This window comes from Amphiura filiformis, chromosome 3, assembly GCF_039555335.1.
Source record: "Amphiura filiformis chromosome 3, Afil_fr2py, whole genome shotgun sequence".
Lineage (NCBI taxonomy): Eukaryota > Metazoa > Echinodermata > Ophiuroidea > Amphilepidida > Amphiuridae > Amphiura > Amphiura filiformis.
In genome coordinates this window covers 29,310,532-29,327,051 of record NC_092630.1, presented here as the reverse complement: position 1 = coordinate 29,327,051, position 16,520 = coordinate 29,310,532, and the positions used below count along the sequence as shown (strand labels likewise).

General features: G+C 34.9%; 1 protein-coding gene across 4 annotated transcripts in view; it reads left to right on the top strand.

Moving 5' to 3' along the window:
• The window catches only part of LOC140148323 (uncharacterized), a 291,837-nt gene that overhangs the window by 255,835 nt on the left and 19,482 nt on the right, over positions 1–16,520 (top strand). For all 4 annotated transcript variants that reach the window (XM_072170234.1, XM_072170232.1, XM_072170235.1 and 1 more), the window contains one exon: positions 8,756–8,908. In XM_072170234.1, the coding sequence (XP_072026335.1) occupies positions 8,894–8,908 (15 nt within the window). In that variant the 5' untranslated portion in view covers positions 8,756–8,893. The remainder of the gene's footprint in view (positions 1–8,755; positions 8,909–16,520) is intronic.

The window sequence follows — 16,520 nt, the reverse complement described above, 5'->3', positions numbered from 1 at the left end:
AAAGTGTTTTGATTTCAGGAGTCGATCATTCCATATCAACATCACAGATTTCTCTAGCGCAATATCAGTTTTTATCCATAAGGAATTTTTTGCGATGAGACGTATGTGCAGAATGTAATTCAACAAATCGTAATTAAATTATTGACAACAATAAAGCCAAATTTCCATTTGGATGATAAGTCGCGAGATATAAGTGTGCATACGCTATCTTTAAATTGAACTTTATTTTTCAAACGATCATAAAGTAAACCAAGGAATAAACTTACTCTGTCTAGAAAAGGACGCGTAAGGAAAAATTTAATAGATTTGTTTATTATCTAGACGTTATTTGTGTTCGCGAGTCACAACGTGCTGCATCTTTGCAATCAGCTCAAGGGAGTCAAACAACATCTGGGTGATAAATGGAAGTGTCAGATTGCCAATCCAATAAAGTGAGTCTCTCTAATAACCCAGAATTGTTATTTATCCTCGTAGCATTTTCTCAAAAATGTCCATACAAAAGAGGACTTTCCCAATCGCAAGAAAGGCACTTAAAATATCCAGTATGTTTATTATCTACACTTTGGTGTTCACAACGTGATACATCTTTGCAATCAGTGCAAAGTAAGGATATGGCTCAACTGGTAAAAGCAACAATTTGGTGATTTATGGAAGTATCACATTGCCAATGGTATAAAATATCTCTAATGACCTAGAAATAAATGAAAATACAGACATCAAAAGTGTTTGTAACATAGCTAGTCCTCCAGTCATTGCACACCCAGAGGATGTTTAAAGACATTCCCACAACCCAATGGGGTTTCTGACCTTGTATGTCTGGCTTTTGTACACATGTGGTACAGTTGGTCATACCTTGCATTGGAATTGTGTGCAAATATCTGGTGTTTTTATCCTATTATTTAACATTCAAAACATCGAGACTTAGGAATAAAATTAATGCAGTGGGACAATATGAATGTTTCCTGTAAGAAAATCAAATATCAGTCATAAGTCTTAACTATTAGCTTGTTGGCTGCAGTTTTAAAATTACCATTTTGTGTGTGTGGCAATGGGGACTTTGCCTTTAAAATTAGGTTATATTGATTAAATTTCCCAATCATAGTGCATTGTAGGAATGCCTTTAAGCCTCCTCTGTTGCAAACCCATGATACAGAGGAGGCTTAAATACATTCCCACAATGCACTGTGATTGGGAAATCTGCCCATGATATTTGCTGCTTGCTTCATTTGTAGCATTATCTCAAACTATCCGTAAAATCTAGCGTAAAAACTTTCTGATCAGAAGGATTAAGGGTTCGGTTCGACGTTTTCACAGTATATTTGTGGGATCTGAGAGCACAGCGAAATAACATAACAAAACAGCAAGTATTTATATGCGCCTTTGCATAGGGATTCAAGGCGCAAGAGAAAAGAAAACAACAAAATTGAAACAAAAATACAGAAAGCAATGGCAGCAACAAAATTAAGGACATAAGTGAGTCTTGATCAATGCCTTAAATGAGTCCATGCTGATAGCATTCTTGATTGTAGATGGTAAGCCATTCCAAAACTTTGGAGCAGTCACTGAAAAGGCTCTGTCCCCAGCACATTTCCTGATGCGAAGAATGATATAAAAAATTAACACTCTCACTAGTGGGAATAATTCATTTTATTTCCACTTATAACTTATTTTAAAAACAAGCGCTGATAATAGAATTGCAAATAATGCTGGTGTATACGAAAAAAGTGTCAGGACTCTCAAATTAAGATAGATCTGTGATTTGCGTCATCTATTTTGTATTCACATGGGCAACGTTGAGATCCTAATTCAGGGCTACATAATTGTCAACCTGTCCATAATCTCTATTGGTCTGGGCTTTCTAGTTTTCAAATGAAAGGGAATTGAGCAGACTCAAATTTTTCGCTCGAAAACTTTTTGACCCCCCGATGGACCGCTAAACTTTTTTGACCCCCCTCTTTTGACAGACAAAATTTTTGACCCCCCCCCAGCCCCCATTATCGTATATGGTAAATCTAACCATGGATCTGTGTACAAAATAATTTTGTATTAGAAATAGTAAACTGAAGTGAAGTGTTTAGTTTACGTGCAAAGAAATCCAATTTATTTGCAATATTTTCTTGATTTAGTTGTATTTTGATCAGATTGGTACATAATCATGTTTGTAGCCTACTTTGTAGAGATATAATATTCTATGACAAAAGTGCCAGTATTTCTTAGACGAACCCAGATGTTACATGTTGCTGATCAACTTTAATGTTATATTAATTAATAGACATGTGTACACTAAGTGTTATCATTTTTTCGAACAAAAGCACTGAAAACCCAAACTTTTGGTCCCCCCTCTTATAAGGTCCACAACTTTTTGCCCCCCCCTCCCTTTTTACCAGCCCCCCCCAACCACCAACAAAGTATTTCTGAACACTCCCTAAGCATCACCTTGATTTTAATATGAAACACGACAATTTTATATTTGTCATTTTCAAAATAATCGCACATTGAGACACCAGAGCGCATACTTGGGAAATTGATTGGGTAAAAATCAGTCAGCGTTGATATTTGCAAGTAGCAATCGATCGATTGTAATACATGGTACTCATCTCGATCTTACTCCATTTTATACTTAGAACCTCCATGCTCCTACCTTGGATGACGAGACTTAAAGCCATATTATAACATTTGCTGAGGAGAACGCCCTCAAAAAAAAATTTAAATTCTGGTTTTTACATGATTGTAATGTACTTTAGTCAATAAAGATAATCTGCAAAAATCAAGACTTTAGGTGCTGTAGTTTTGTCAAATTCCAGCGTTTTAATATTACGATGGAAATATTAGTTGAACACGTATGCACAGTACGTACACGGCGTGCGGGATACACATACACACACACCCCGAGGATCGTACCGTATTACAACCGCGGGAGTAACATGCATGGGCGCTAGTAGTAAATTCCAATTTTCTATGCTTTACCTCACTTGTTCGGCTCAAAATTAAAAGTGGACATATCTGACAGTAAAAGCTAACATTTTATGGAAAATAAATCTATTTTTACAGAAATGTTATAATATGGCTTTAAATGATAATTCTTCAATCTAAGAGTTGGTTTGGATAATGACGATTTCTTGTCGATCCCTCTAATATATTGCGACTCACTTCATGCACATTTCATGACACTTTTATTGCCTTTCTCAAATGATCAAGCTAAGCTTTACTGATTTTATAAAAGCATTGACGTGACTAAAGGTGTTTGCGAGGACACTCATGTTATGGCATCTGTCTTCATGATTAAAGTCTTGATCAAACTGAAAAGGTTCAAAAGGTATGTTACATAGGTCAATACAAAGGATGACAAAATCTGCGTCAGGCGTACTACATGATTGTATTTGCTATCATAGAATGCTGCTCCTTTCAAGCTCCTTTTCATATGAAGATTATTATATAGGTTCCCTATCAGATACCTTGTTAAGTATCCAATATATATACTCTAAACTTTACAACGGTTAATGTAGCTGTGAACAAATAGTTGAACCGTTTGTTGCACTCTCTTGATGCTACGTACTTTGAATGTGTACATGCAGTGCTTATTTATTTTGATATAATTACCATTAAATGGCCACATGTGTCATAATTAGTCTTTTGATAAGGCTCGTGATTGTTAGAAGACAATTTATACAAATTACACCGTATTATCGTGACAAAGTGCACTAACACATAGTTGTCCCGAAAGTATGCGTTTGTATTCTCGGACAATTATGTGTTAGTGCAGTATAAATAGCCAAGAAATTACTTTTACCAATTACGAGTCTTTTTCCAAAAGACAATTGACACCTATGGCTGCTTAATTGGATTATAGGCAATATATGTTCACAGATTTATACAAAGTACGTAGCATCAAGACAGTGCAACAATCGTTTCAACCATTTGTCACAACTACATTATCCGTTGCAAAATTTAGAGTGTATATATCTGAAAAACGATGGTACGGCAGGCATATTTCATCTACCACATCCCAATAAAAGTATTCTTTGCCACATACGTATTTTGGATAAGTAACGACATTATTCAAGAAAATGTATCAAAGCTATATAGAACTGCAGGTGTATTTGATCTTCAATATTGTGATCTATTTAAAAGGTAATTCAACATGACCTTAAAACTTTCTAAAAAACCACCTTAAGTATGGCTATCAGTGACCAAGTATAACCACGTATACACCCTATTGAATACAGAACACTAACAAAATAATGTGTGATGTAATAATCGAAGTTGAAGGAAGTACTGTATTGTTAAACAGCAAAGTGACTAGTGTCCGTCCGGTTAATGGTACAATTTCACATCACAATATTGACATATTTATCTTGTGAGTATAGTGGAAGGTGAATAATCGCAAAGGTTGTTAATCTTTAGCTTTTAAAGTTGTCATATGTTTCACATTAAATGCCGTACGCTGAAGCTTCCTAAGGTGATTTGAAATGATTTAATATTAAGGCTATGATCTCAATTTTACGATCATCATCATCATCATCGACCTCAACAGCATTTATTATCATCGTCGTCGTCATCATCAGCGTCGTTGTCATTGTCACCATCTTTAGGGACTGATTTACACTGATAGCCAGAATGGAGCCGAGTAACTCTCAAAGTGGAGTAAACTAGCACTGACTCTCAAAAGGAGTCGCATGACTGTCGCAAGAGTGTCAGTTGACTCACTCTCAAAAGGAGTCGCACCTACAGAGTCAATTGACGCGGAACACGTTTTTTGCTGTGGTAGCGGTCTTTTTGCATTATGCTGCTGCTGTTTGTTGCTGTTCAGCATACATGATAATTCGCACAGTGTATCATGTATTGGTGTTTGGACAGTATGGTATTTTCATGTTGTAGGCTAACTTGGCTTTGAGCTGGATTCCACAGGAAACTTTTAACCTGACGGTGAGGTCCCGGGGGTGAGGTAAAGCTAATAATAGTAAGCATTCCTGGAGTCGGCTGTAGAAGTGACCCTGTAATGGAGCCGGAGTGACTCTATAAATGGAGTTTGGATTACTCTAGAACCAGAGAGTCATCAACGGCGACTCTTTAGCGGAGTCAACAAAACTCTTTATGGGAATCAAATGACTCCCAATATGGAGTAATTCTAGAAATATAGTTGTAGAGTGGCTGGACTCTGCTTTTAGAGTAACCCTGACTCCAGTTGGCTTTCAGTATACATCATGAGTAGCAAATGAGGTGAAAAAGAGAAGAAAAATCCTGGATCCACCCTTGATCATCATCAACATTATTATCATTATCAACTGAATATAATCATCATCACTATCGCCATGTGTATGAGTATTTCATTAAAGGTAATACAGGCGACAGAAAGACTACATTAGCTGCAAAGTCTGCACTTTTTTACCTTGTAAAAGTGACTATGATTTTGACAGACGTCTAATAAAGTCAAAATTCTTCCTGAAGTTGAAAGTACGTTCTCAGTCGACTCGCTAAACGCTTCTTATACCCTACAGCACTCTATGTTTGTAATCATGGTAATAAAAAGGCTTTACCTCTCTTTGCCCCTCTCCACCCAGGGGTATAAATGTGTACCATGTTATTATGGGAATAGAGCAGATAATGCGCAAGAGTAGAGGCCCACCACAGCAACATTCCACGGAATGGTTCTGACCCAATTGTTACTGATATTGGTATGCACTAAATTTACTTACAGGGCATCCCTGAAAGAATTGTACCGTCGGAAACTAAAAATGTTGGGTATTTCAACTTTGACGCCCGCATAAAACGTGACCGAATGCGTTATGCAAATTTAAACAGATTTCATACTTTACCGTTTCGTTGACTCTGTAGAATGGATTAAAATTGAGGGTGAGATTTTCAAATTGTTATAATTCGAGAACGGAACTTTCAATTGTCATAATTCACAATAATGCAGTATTGGTCAATGTAATAATAACACCTTACGGATGTTTAAATAGAGCGTATCGTTATTTATGTCGTGACATTTTGACCGCCGTAAATATCACAGCTCGTTCTATTTTAGTTCGACGAACATGTGTGAATTTGAACAGCAAGAGAAGCAATCCATCTAGTCTATATTCGGTGTAATCACAGTCTCATGGCAGAAGTGTCAAAATCTTATTGTCTGGACATCTCAGAATATTATTCATGCCTTTATATTCAAATAACACTTTTAAAAGTGTTAATTCCCAAGCATCGAATGCATTGTAATAGGATCCAACTATCTAGTGGTGTCAAACGCATGTTAAGGCGATGTTGAGAAGTAAGTCATTTTTGACAGTTTCAAATATATGCTATAGTTTGTTTCGTCTCATGTTGAGAGTGACGCCATGTTGGATTCGCAGCAGCGTATTCGAAATGCGCACGCTAACCTAATCTCGCGTGGCGTATACACACTAATATCATCTAGTTTATAAGAGGTTTAAAGGAGCTATTTAGTTTTGAATAACAACCTCGAAAATGTCACTTTGATTGCCAGTAAATCAGCATGATTAATTGATCTTTTGAATCAGCTTAAAGGCTCGAAAGCTATCTGATTTTCCAGCAACCAATATGGGAATATAATGAGCAAAATCCTTCTGAGCTTGACCATTAAATTACATTAGTAGCTCGATCAGTTGAAATCATGTAATTTATACAGTTACCTCTTAAGGGAAATTGAAACTCCTCTTTCAATTTTAAACGTAATTCAAATCACAGTGTAGGTATATAAATCCCAGTCAGATATTGGTTATAAAACCCAAATAATTAAGGCGACGCAATCTTTTGTAACCAATCCCAGCAACCAAAAAAAATCGATTTCCATTGTCTAAATCAATATATTATTGAAAAAAAACACTTTGATATTTTGCAAAAGTTCATTATACAAATCATATACTTTGAAAACTTGCTTGATTTATTGTTGTTAATGAGTTATACACGTTTTACAAAAATGTTGTTGTTTCAGCCCTCTTTACAACATCACGCAAGAACCACAGGACCTACAAAAGTATATCTGTGATATTTGAATTCTTCTACACACTCGCTATGAAATGATCAATACAATTTTTGCCAAAGCTCATTGCCATTCGTAAGATGCTGTGAACTACCAAATTGCAACAGTTTAAAATAGTTGCTAACCTTAAATGGATTTAGCTCGACGTAGTTATACGTTTTAATAATAACTTATTCTTGATCTATTCTAAGTATATGCAAAAAACATCAATAATAAGATATCATCATTATCATTATTCTCTCAAGACCATCCGATTGTCACGTTCTGATATACAATCAATGAGGTCAAGGACTTCATGGCAGATGATATTTAATTCAATGTTTTCATTTACTTTCAAGCACCTGCATCTAACCATATATCATAGAGATATATCAACCAGTCATTATGAGCTTAAATACTACCATTTTGAATGGCACAGTTCATTACCCCTCAGATATATAACTAAACATTTATACACAGCACAAACCAGGTAGTTAAATCAATGTTTGAGGAGTCCTAAACAGTTTAGCAGCTATACTATGCCATAGTCGAATTTTGAATTAAATAAAAATGTGTTATTATTAATCATGATGAACGCATCCTGTTGGAGCTCAAAATTACACTGATGTGTATTATAATTAATAGTAAAATGGTCATAAAGAGTTTATATAATTAGTGACAGTAAAAGTAAGTATACTTATGTTATTGAATGCAACATATCTTGTATAATGGCTCACTTTAATAATGAACAATTCACTTGGGAAGCTAATAAACAGAGATCAGATGTGAAAATCTATCAATTGCACACAAATTAATACAAATCAGAGTTTTATGTTTAAATGTAATAACCAGAGTATGCAAAATGGGCAAGTGGGCTACGGAGAAGTCTATTTAGCAGCCAACTTTGGCTTCTTCTACGATTCTTCTACTTCTACGGTATAAAATGCTTTGACATTGTTAAATGTCACGTCCTGGTAGCGACAAAATGTCAGCGATGTCAGCAAGTCAGTCGCAAGTGTTTGGAGATTCTTTTCTAAAATTGATCAAACGTAATTGATACAAAGCTCCTAAGTTTCATTGAATTACATCCATTAAGGGGTGGGGTATGAACGTTTGGACAGTATTTATTGTGGGACATTAGAGCACATCAGACATATCGAATTGCGCTCATTCCAGATCCCTTAAAAAACTTAACCTTACCCTGGTTTTTATTCCGCTTCATAATAAACTTGCGTTTATTCCATTTTTAAAGGAAGCTGGAGGCTATTTATTTAGTATGTGATTTTATAAAGTAAAGTGCGATGCAAAGTGCGGCTGTTTGTAAGTGCTATATTCAAAAAACACTTCAAGTACATGTGATTTTTAAAAAGCTCCTGTGTGATTCTTTACGATAAAGGTGCTGGCAACGCAATCTTGGACATTATAATTGTTTACAATAATCCATGCTGAATCTAAACAGTTTAATAACAAATAAATCAGATATTATTCAATCCCATCCACGTTTTTGTTAGTGATATTAGATTCCTAGATTCAAATCATTCGCCAAATACTGCCATCGTAATCTTATATATTAAATTAAATCTAAAGTTGTACACAGAACGATTAACCAGCCACCTATATCTATGGACATTTAATATATACAATACTAAGTAAATACCTTACCGTATATCATTAGATTGCCGTGTAAGAATGAACAAAATGGATAAACACGCATGACACAACAACAGGTACGTACGTACTGACTGATTTACCTATATCTCTCTGTCTTCATTTCAGATCGTCATACCTGTTTTGATATCAACTATTACACAGTGTCAGAGTACTAAATTTTCTGTAGTAGTAGACAGTTTTCCTTATGAACCTCGTGTATATTGGAATATGGTTGCCGGGTGAAGAAAGGAATACCCCAAAACAATGTATATTTTTACGGTAAGTATTGTTTACCATTTTCCTTGCACAAATGTATGTATAAATTGTGATTTAAAGTATAATGGTCTTACCTTCGAAATTTTATGTCCCTAACCATAACCCTAATACTATCCCTAAAACCAAACCTTAGAACCAATATATTGCTGTGAGATAAAGTGGTGAGGAACCCCATGTTGGCCAGTATATCGTTAGGGTTATGCTAGGGGGTGACGACCACTATTCTGAAATGCTCCACAAAGGTGGTGCTTTTTCATATCATATTGCTTGTGTTCTCCTTCACAAACATGTTGCACGGCTTTAAGATCGTAACACATATCACTTGAAACCATCTGCATGTTAAGCAGATCTATGTTTTCCCGTTGTTCATATCCGTAAAGGGTTGGAATTTCGGCCTCGAGCTTAAAATAATACGTATACATGCATATCTGCAAACTAAGATGTCCGTTTCCGTTGTTGTTGACTACCTATTCATCCAGGTATATAAAGAAGTTTCTAATCCATAATACTTTTGTAGAACATTGGATGCTTTTAAGCACAAAACATTTTTTAGTAATGCACCAAAACAACACGTTTCGCAGACTGAGTGCCCAAACTGAATGGTAATCTAGCAGAACATGTTTTGAGGCATCTAGTACGATATATTCAAAACCTAATTATGCAAATCAATGGCTTCCTCATGACCAAAATGAGAATGTATTTGTCGATCTAATATCAATTGGTTGATCAGTTGTGTGACCTTGTTATATTTTGTATTCTTTTGTGGTTTTGACTTCAATTTGGACCCGTTCGTTTAGCATTCATTGTATGCTCCTTAATTTTACTTCTAGAACTCCAATAATATCATATCTGTTTCAGAAACTGAGCGTAATATTCATGAGCTCTTGATACACAATGCATTTAAATGTTTATGGTCACATTACATCGTAGTGTTGATGTCGCGATGATGGCATGTGCATGGTTCGGTAATTTGGTTTGGTGGACCTATCATTTTAACGATAAATGCTCAAAGAAGAACATTAACATTTCTTTCAAATTTGAAATATAGAATTTTCTGTGCTTAAGTTTCAACATCAAGAATTTTTATTACTTTATAGATTCAATTGTTAGTTTTTAATTACACCAAATTAATTTTCCATATTCGGAGACCTATAATAATAGTGACATAATGCATGTCGTCAACAACAAATATTGTCATTGACTCGTTGTCGATTTTCTACGTTACCACAACAAAATGTTAGCTTTTAAAAATAAATACCCGGGAATAAATATAAATCTTGTGTAGGTAAGAGACGTTACATGTTATAGCTCCCGTGATTCAAACGATTTACTGTAGAATTTCTATAATGTGTAATATACATATATGGCTTCTACATAATTACAGAAGGATGGTGTGATTTCATCAACTGCATAACCTTCTCTGAATCTGCTGAATGGCCTTAAACACATTTGTTGTGGGTTGTCATGCTGGTATTTCATAATTTCAATCCATTTTCATATGAAAGCCGATTGTGAACACTTGAAAGCCCATAACATACTATGTAAATAATACCAGGATTGTTAAACTCTTTTTAAACACATTTTGGCTTACAAAATCCAAACAAAATTTTTTACAGCTATGTAATTTCAGATTCAATTTGGAAAGTATAAGCTTTTGTGAGCTTTGGTAATTTTGCTTAAATAATACAGTTTATTTGTGCAGGGTATTGCATTGATCTCATAGGAAACGAGTCAAGGAAGTCACTTTAATATTTCCATATGTATTATATGTGACATGATCTGGTCCATGTGGGCTAAAGGAGACATTGTTGAAAATTGTTACATTACAATTATTACATTATACATACATAAGTCTATCATTTACTGAAAACAGCAAAGGTCTAGCATACTTGGTTCTAAAGTTTTTTGATGTCTATTTTGTTATGTATTTTATTGTTTTTTATTCCTTATTTTTACCTTTATCTCAGTTTCAAATTTGCCGCCTTTGGCCCCCATGGACCAGATCGTGTCACATATTGAGTTATGATAAATAATAGGTCAACACGACACATTTCGCTCCTCCCCCTCCCATTAAACTTCATGCACATGGGGGGAAATGAAACCTATTACAATGAGCCTCACGAATTGAATCTATACCATTTCCAGTGAGTGTGTGCTTCATGTTTCTCCATATTTGAGCACTAACACCGTAAGCTCAGAAACCGCTCCGACTCTTAAGGAAAGTCAAAAATTGAAATTCATCGGAATGATTCCAAACTTTTAGTTGGAGTATATGACAAATAGGAGCTATATTGCATTTTATATAAATAGTCTACAGTGACTTGCCAGTATGAAATTGTATGAAATTTATATTAATTTTTGAAACGCGCAATAACAAGCCTGACGTGCTAATAATTGAACAGAATGTCACTCATTTTGGTCCGTATTATATGACAAAATAATAGTAAATATCATATCATTTACCTAATATGTTGACATTTACTGTAAAACACAAACCCCTAACATAAAGCTTAGGATGTATTTATAGTTAAGCTGTGGCCATATTACTTCTGAGTTTGTAAATGCTGAGTGATAGTCTTACTAATTTGTTATCGACGATTCGTAAACTGTATTTTCATTCAGTTCTGGGTCATCAGAGAGACTTTATAAGATTGGCAATCATGACAGTACTATAAATCATCCAGTTGTTGCTTTACTCCCTTAAGTCATGTCCTCATTTTGTACTGATTGCAAAGATGTATCATGTTGTGTCTCGGAAAACCCACCGTCTAGATAATAAACAAATTTTGTTTCCTTTGCTAGACAGAGAAACACTACCTCAGAATATATGTCACGGCAAAATAATGTCAAGTAAATAAGTATTATTTTGCTTTCTATTTATGTAAATAAGTGTTTTAATTTTCAGACATGTTTACCAAGATATGGAAAACAACAACATGCTAGTTGGATGCTAAAGATCTTTAGCTATCAAAATGTGGGTTTTTTTAATACGTTGTTTTCATGAAAATTAAGAAGATTAAAAGATCAAGGCTGAGTGACATGGCCTATTTATATGTTTATTGTTATTATTCATTTTTTATATTTATTTATTTATTTATTTATTTATTTATTTATTTATTTATTTATTTATTTATTTATTTATTTATTTATTTATTTATTTATTTATTTATTTATTTAATCATTCACTAATAACGGCCTGATATTGTTAACTAACTACAGCATCCCATGAATTTTTTAAATTTAACATGCGATGCTGTACTCCAGGAATCAGAATAACCAATATCACACCCTTCGTGACATGTGAGACATGTGATACAACTTCTATTCATGGGTCCTGTGTTTTTCTACCGGGAGTCAATTTGACCAAATTCCTTCATACCATACAATATGCATATTCTAAGGAACCCCGAAAGGCACGAAGGCCACTAAAGTGTGGACCCTAGGCAATACTTCAAACAAAAGATTAAAAAAAGATTACATAATACAATCCATTACAGTATAAAATTTAAAATATGCGCAGGAAAACCTACAATAATATATGATTATAAAAATTGTAAAATGCTTATAAGATTCAAGCAAATAGTATTTGTAAAAGCGAAGAAATAGTGCTCCGATTGAAATTCCTCCCCTCTCCATTACATTATTATTGGCAAGGAAGCAATCAAGGATTCCAGATTTGAACTCGTAATATGCCATTATAAAATGACTGCTTGGAAATGTTAGTACTACCTTTGTTTAGAATGAGGGGTGGAGAGTTTGAAGATCACAAATATCGTGATGCTGAATGCAATTGAATAACGACCAGTTTGTCTTAATGAATCTACATCGTAATCAAAACGCGTGTGATAGCTTCAATAAAGGCGCGCGTTCCTTAATATACCTCATATTGCCAGCATAGTTTTCATTAAAGGCCAAACCAGAAGTGTCTTTAGACGCGTGTTTAGAATACTTCTGTAGAGAGATTGTATAACATAATGTGTATTCATGCGATTTCCTTCCTTACCGTCTATTCTCTAAGTAGGTATAACCAGAGTAGGGATTGTAAGGAGCAATTACTTTTTGCGCTAGCATAAATTGGCAGTGTGACACTTCCTGACACTGGATATTCTCACTTAGAATCGCCAAGAAGTTACGAAGAGTCAGCAAAGAAACAGGTTAATATAGTTCAAGAACTCATAAATAGTTTCCTCATTTACCATGTTTACGTTATCTAAAAAGCTGCAGGAAACGTAAGGCTTTTTCACCAGTTTGACTGTGCTATGGATTGACACCTGATATACGGATTCAGTTATTGCCCGATAAAGATTGTAAAAAAACCTAACACCAGAGTGATCTGAAGAAATGTCTTTACTGCATATTGTAGGCTAAAAAAGGACTAAGAAAGGACAACGTTTCCAAATGCCAATGTGGTCACTTAAATGCCCTTGGTGAGCAACCTCTCCTTTCAGGAGAAAGGTGTAGAACTTCAAAAAAAGGTTTTATGATAGAGGTATCATTACTAACCTAGAATAACATAGCTTCCAACTGTATTTGCTTTTGGTATAGTTTCACAAATGTGACCTTTTTAAACATTTATGTTTTAACATGTGTATGTAAAGCATTTTCCAGCCTGATGTGGCAGTGACGTCAAAGCTGTTTCTTGGCTGCCTCAATAAGCGATAACTACGACATGGAAGACTGGTGAGTGTGTACGCCAGCTTTTTGGGCGTACACTAGCGATTTGTAGCTGCGCCCAATGAAATGCGCAGTGACGTCACTGCCACGTCAGGGTAGAAAATGCTTTAGTAATATTGGACAATTTTTATTAAGCCAATACATATTTTGCCACCCCAAATTGATTTATTTAAACTATATGTCTATACAGCTATATGATATTTGTCCACACATTACAGACAATGGCATAGATGATTTGCAATAAGTATATACCTTATTTAAAAGAAAATAAAGCTGCCTAATTTTGCATATCGTTTTGAACTACATGTATGCAATTTGAATCTATAGCTGGTAATTATTAAATCCGGGTTATAAAATCAAGAAAATGTGTTCTCCCGTGCTACTTTCTGGGAATGGAATGGCCTGTTATAGAAAAGCAGCTACAACTGGAGAGAATACATTGTTCGTTATTTAGTAACAAGGCCTTATCAATTATCGTTTCATCAGAGATGTCGTAATTCTATTATAGCATTTCCTGATCCCTCCTAGCTACCATTCTGTCAAACATGTTTTTAAGTTTTTTGATTTCCGCAGTCGATCATTACAAAAAAGCATCACCGATTCTTACAATATCCCTTAAGGTATATTTTTGTGCCATGAAACGTATGGGCATAATTTAACTGCTCATATTCAAACTAAATATAAGTTAATTTTATTGGTCCAAACGAATCCCTTCGTAGAAATGGATGCCAAGTTAAGTAGGCAAGTCCAACCAATCCTGCAAAAAATGGAATTGCGCAGCTTGATTACGGTATTCACAAAGATAGAATTTTATCATATGCATTTACACTATCTTAAGCAAACCAAGGAATAACGTTCCCTCATCTAAAAAAGTAAACGTAAGAAAATATATAGATTTATATATTATCTACACGTTGGTGTACACAAATGACAACGTGCAGCTTCTTAGCAATCAGAACAAAGTCAGGACGTGACTCAAGGGAGTAAAGCAACAACTGGGTAATTTATGAAACTGACCGATTTCAAATCCTATAAAATCTCTCTAATGACCTGAAACAATACAGACACCAAACCTGTGTGTAGTAGAGCAGCCACTCGGCCATTGCAAACTGCAATAAGTAATTATACTTACTGCTCTAATCAAAACAGTTGTTCCCAGGGACGTATTCTGTCTTTATTATTTTTATATGGAAATCTGAATACTATAGAGATGAATTTTGAAATATTACATTTCTGTGATTAAAAAAGGGAGATTTTGTCCTCGCTACGTTCCCTAAAATATACTCACACAAAATGAGAAACCTTTCTCAATCGTAAACAAATCTAGCATAAACAATTATTTCTGGTTAGATTAAAGATCAATAAAGCAAGTCCTATCCATCTTTAACTAAAGAAGCGATAATATGATCTGAGAGATGTCTCTTATCCCCAGAAGTATAGACACGCGTGTCAAATTGCTCATATAGCGACTGAAGTATAAATTTACGTGGGAGCATTGTCTGTGTCAAGTTATGATACTTGTTTTGTTAAGGATATATTGCATATCTTGCTCTCAGACGAGATATGAAGCGATAACATGATCTGAGAGATGTCTCGTTACCCCCAGAAGTATAATTATAGACAAGCGTATCGGATTGCTCATATAGCGACAGAAGTATAAATTCACGTAGGAGCATTGTCTATGTCAAGTTAGTTGTGATACTTGCTTTGTTAAAGCTACATTGCATATATATCTTGCTCTGCTCAGACCCTGGTTGAAACGTCACGAGATATGTATGCCCAGAGAGAAAGGTGCGAAAAATACTACCCTGCACATCAATCGAGAATATAATATCATAAATTTTCACTGCATTCATTTGTGCCATTGCTACAAATAGCAGATATGCAATTGGCCGCTTGATTTTCTTGCTGTATTTCAATGTCATACTCCCCGTATCTAGCATGCAAATGTGTTGATGCATTATTACCTTTTTATTCAATCATCTTTTAACCTTAAATGACATCAGTGTACACTTTACTAAATTATTTTCACTTACACTTGATGTTAAAGTCTATTATAACAACTAGGGCGGGTGATAGTTGTCGGTGACAATGGGGCATAAAAAGCAATCTCAAATTCAGATTGATTATGATCTTTCAGATTTTACGTCATTCATATATATAGTGTTCACATGGGCAACAGTGAGATCCCGCCCGAATCTATACTTTGTTTATATTTACTACCAATAAGGCGGATCTTAAAACATGCTTGCATTTATGAAGAATACGTATTTTGCGAAGCTAAACGCAAAGGTAACATACGCACACGCAGATGCAGTACTTCCACTTTAATTTTCTTAGTTCGATGCATAATGGATTTTGAACATATTGGATTGATATAGATTGGCGTAAGTACATTTGAGCGCAGTATACCTATCCTATCACAGCCATGTGCACTTTCCGTATTCAGTAAATTGTTGCACGCTTTTAAGATTTTATTTGACTGTTATTTTATTGAGTTTAGCCTACTTCGTGGCGTCTAACATACTTTACGAGTGTGTAGGTAAGCAGGTCACATTGACCAAGTAATTTCCACTTTGTTGGTACTGCTCCAGAAAAGACGTATACTAACTTGAGGTTTAGCAAGTATGTGCTTGTTTGAGCGATACGGTGATGTGATGCAAGTAACACAATGTCCAATTTCAGCTTTTGCCAAAAATGCCGGCGGTACTCTCTCCTGATTCCTTAAAAACCCAGTGCGTCATGTTTCCAATATTACAATGGGGCTTACGTGATTCGCCCTTTTTACTTTCTAATATGTAGGTCATGGTTGTTATACACAAGCTAAGAAAGGAGTCAAGTTTTCAATAAAGAAGACATGTATTGGCACATCATTATTATATATATAATGTGATATGGTTCCCTTCGAAGGGAATACATTTTATTTGTGATATGGGAATCA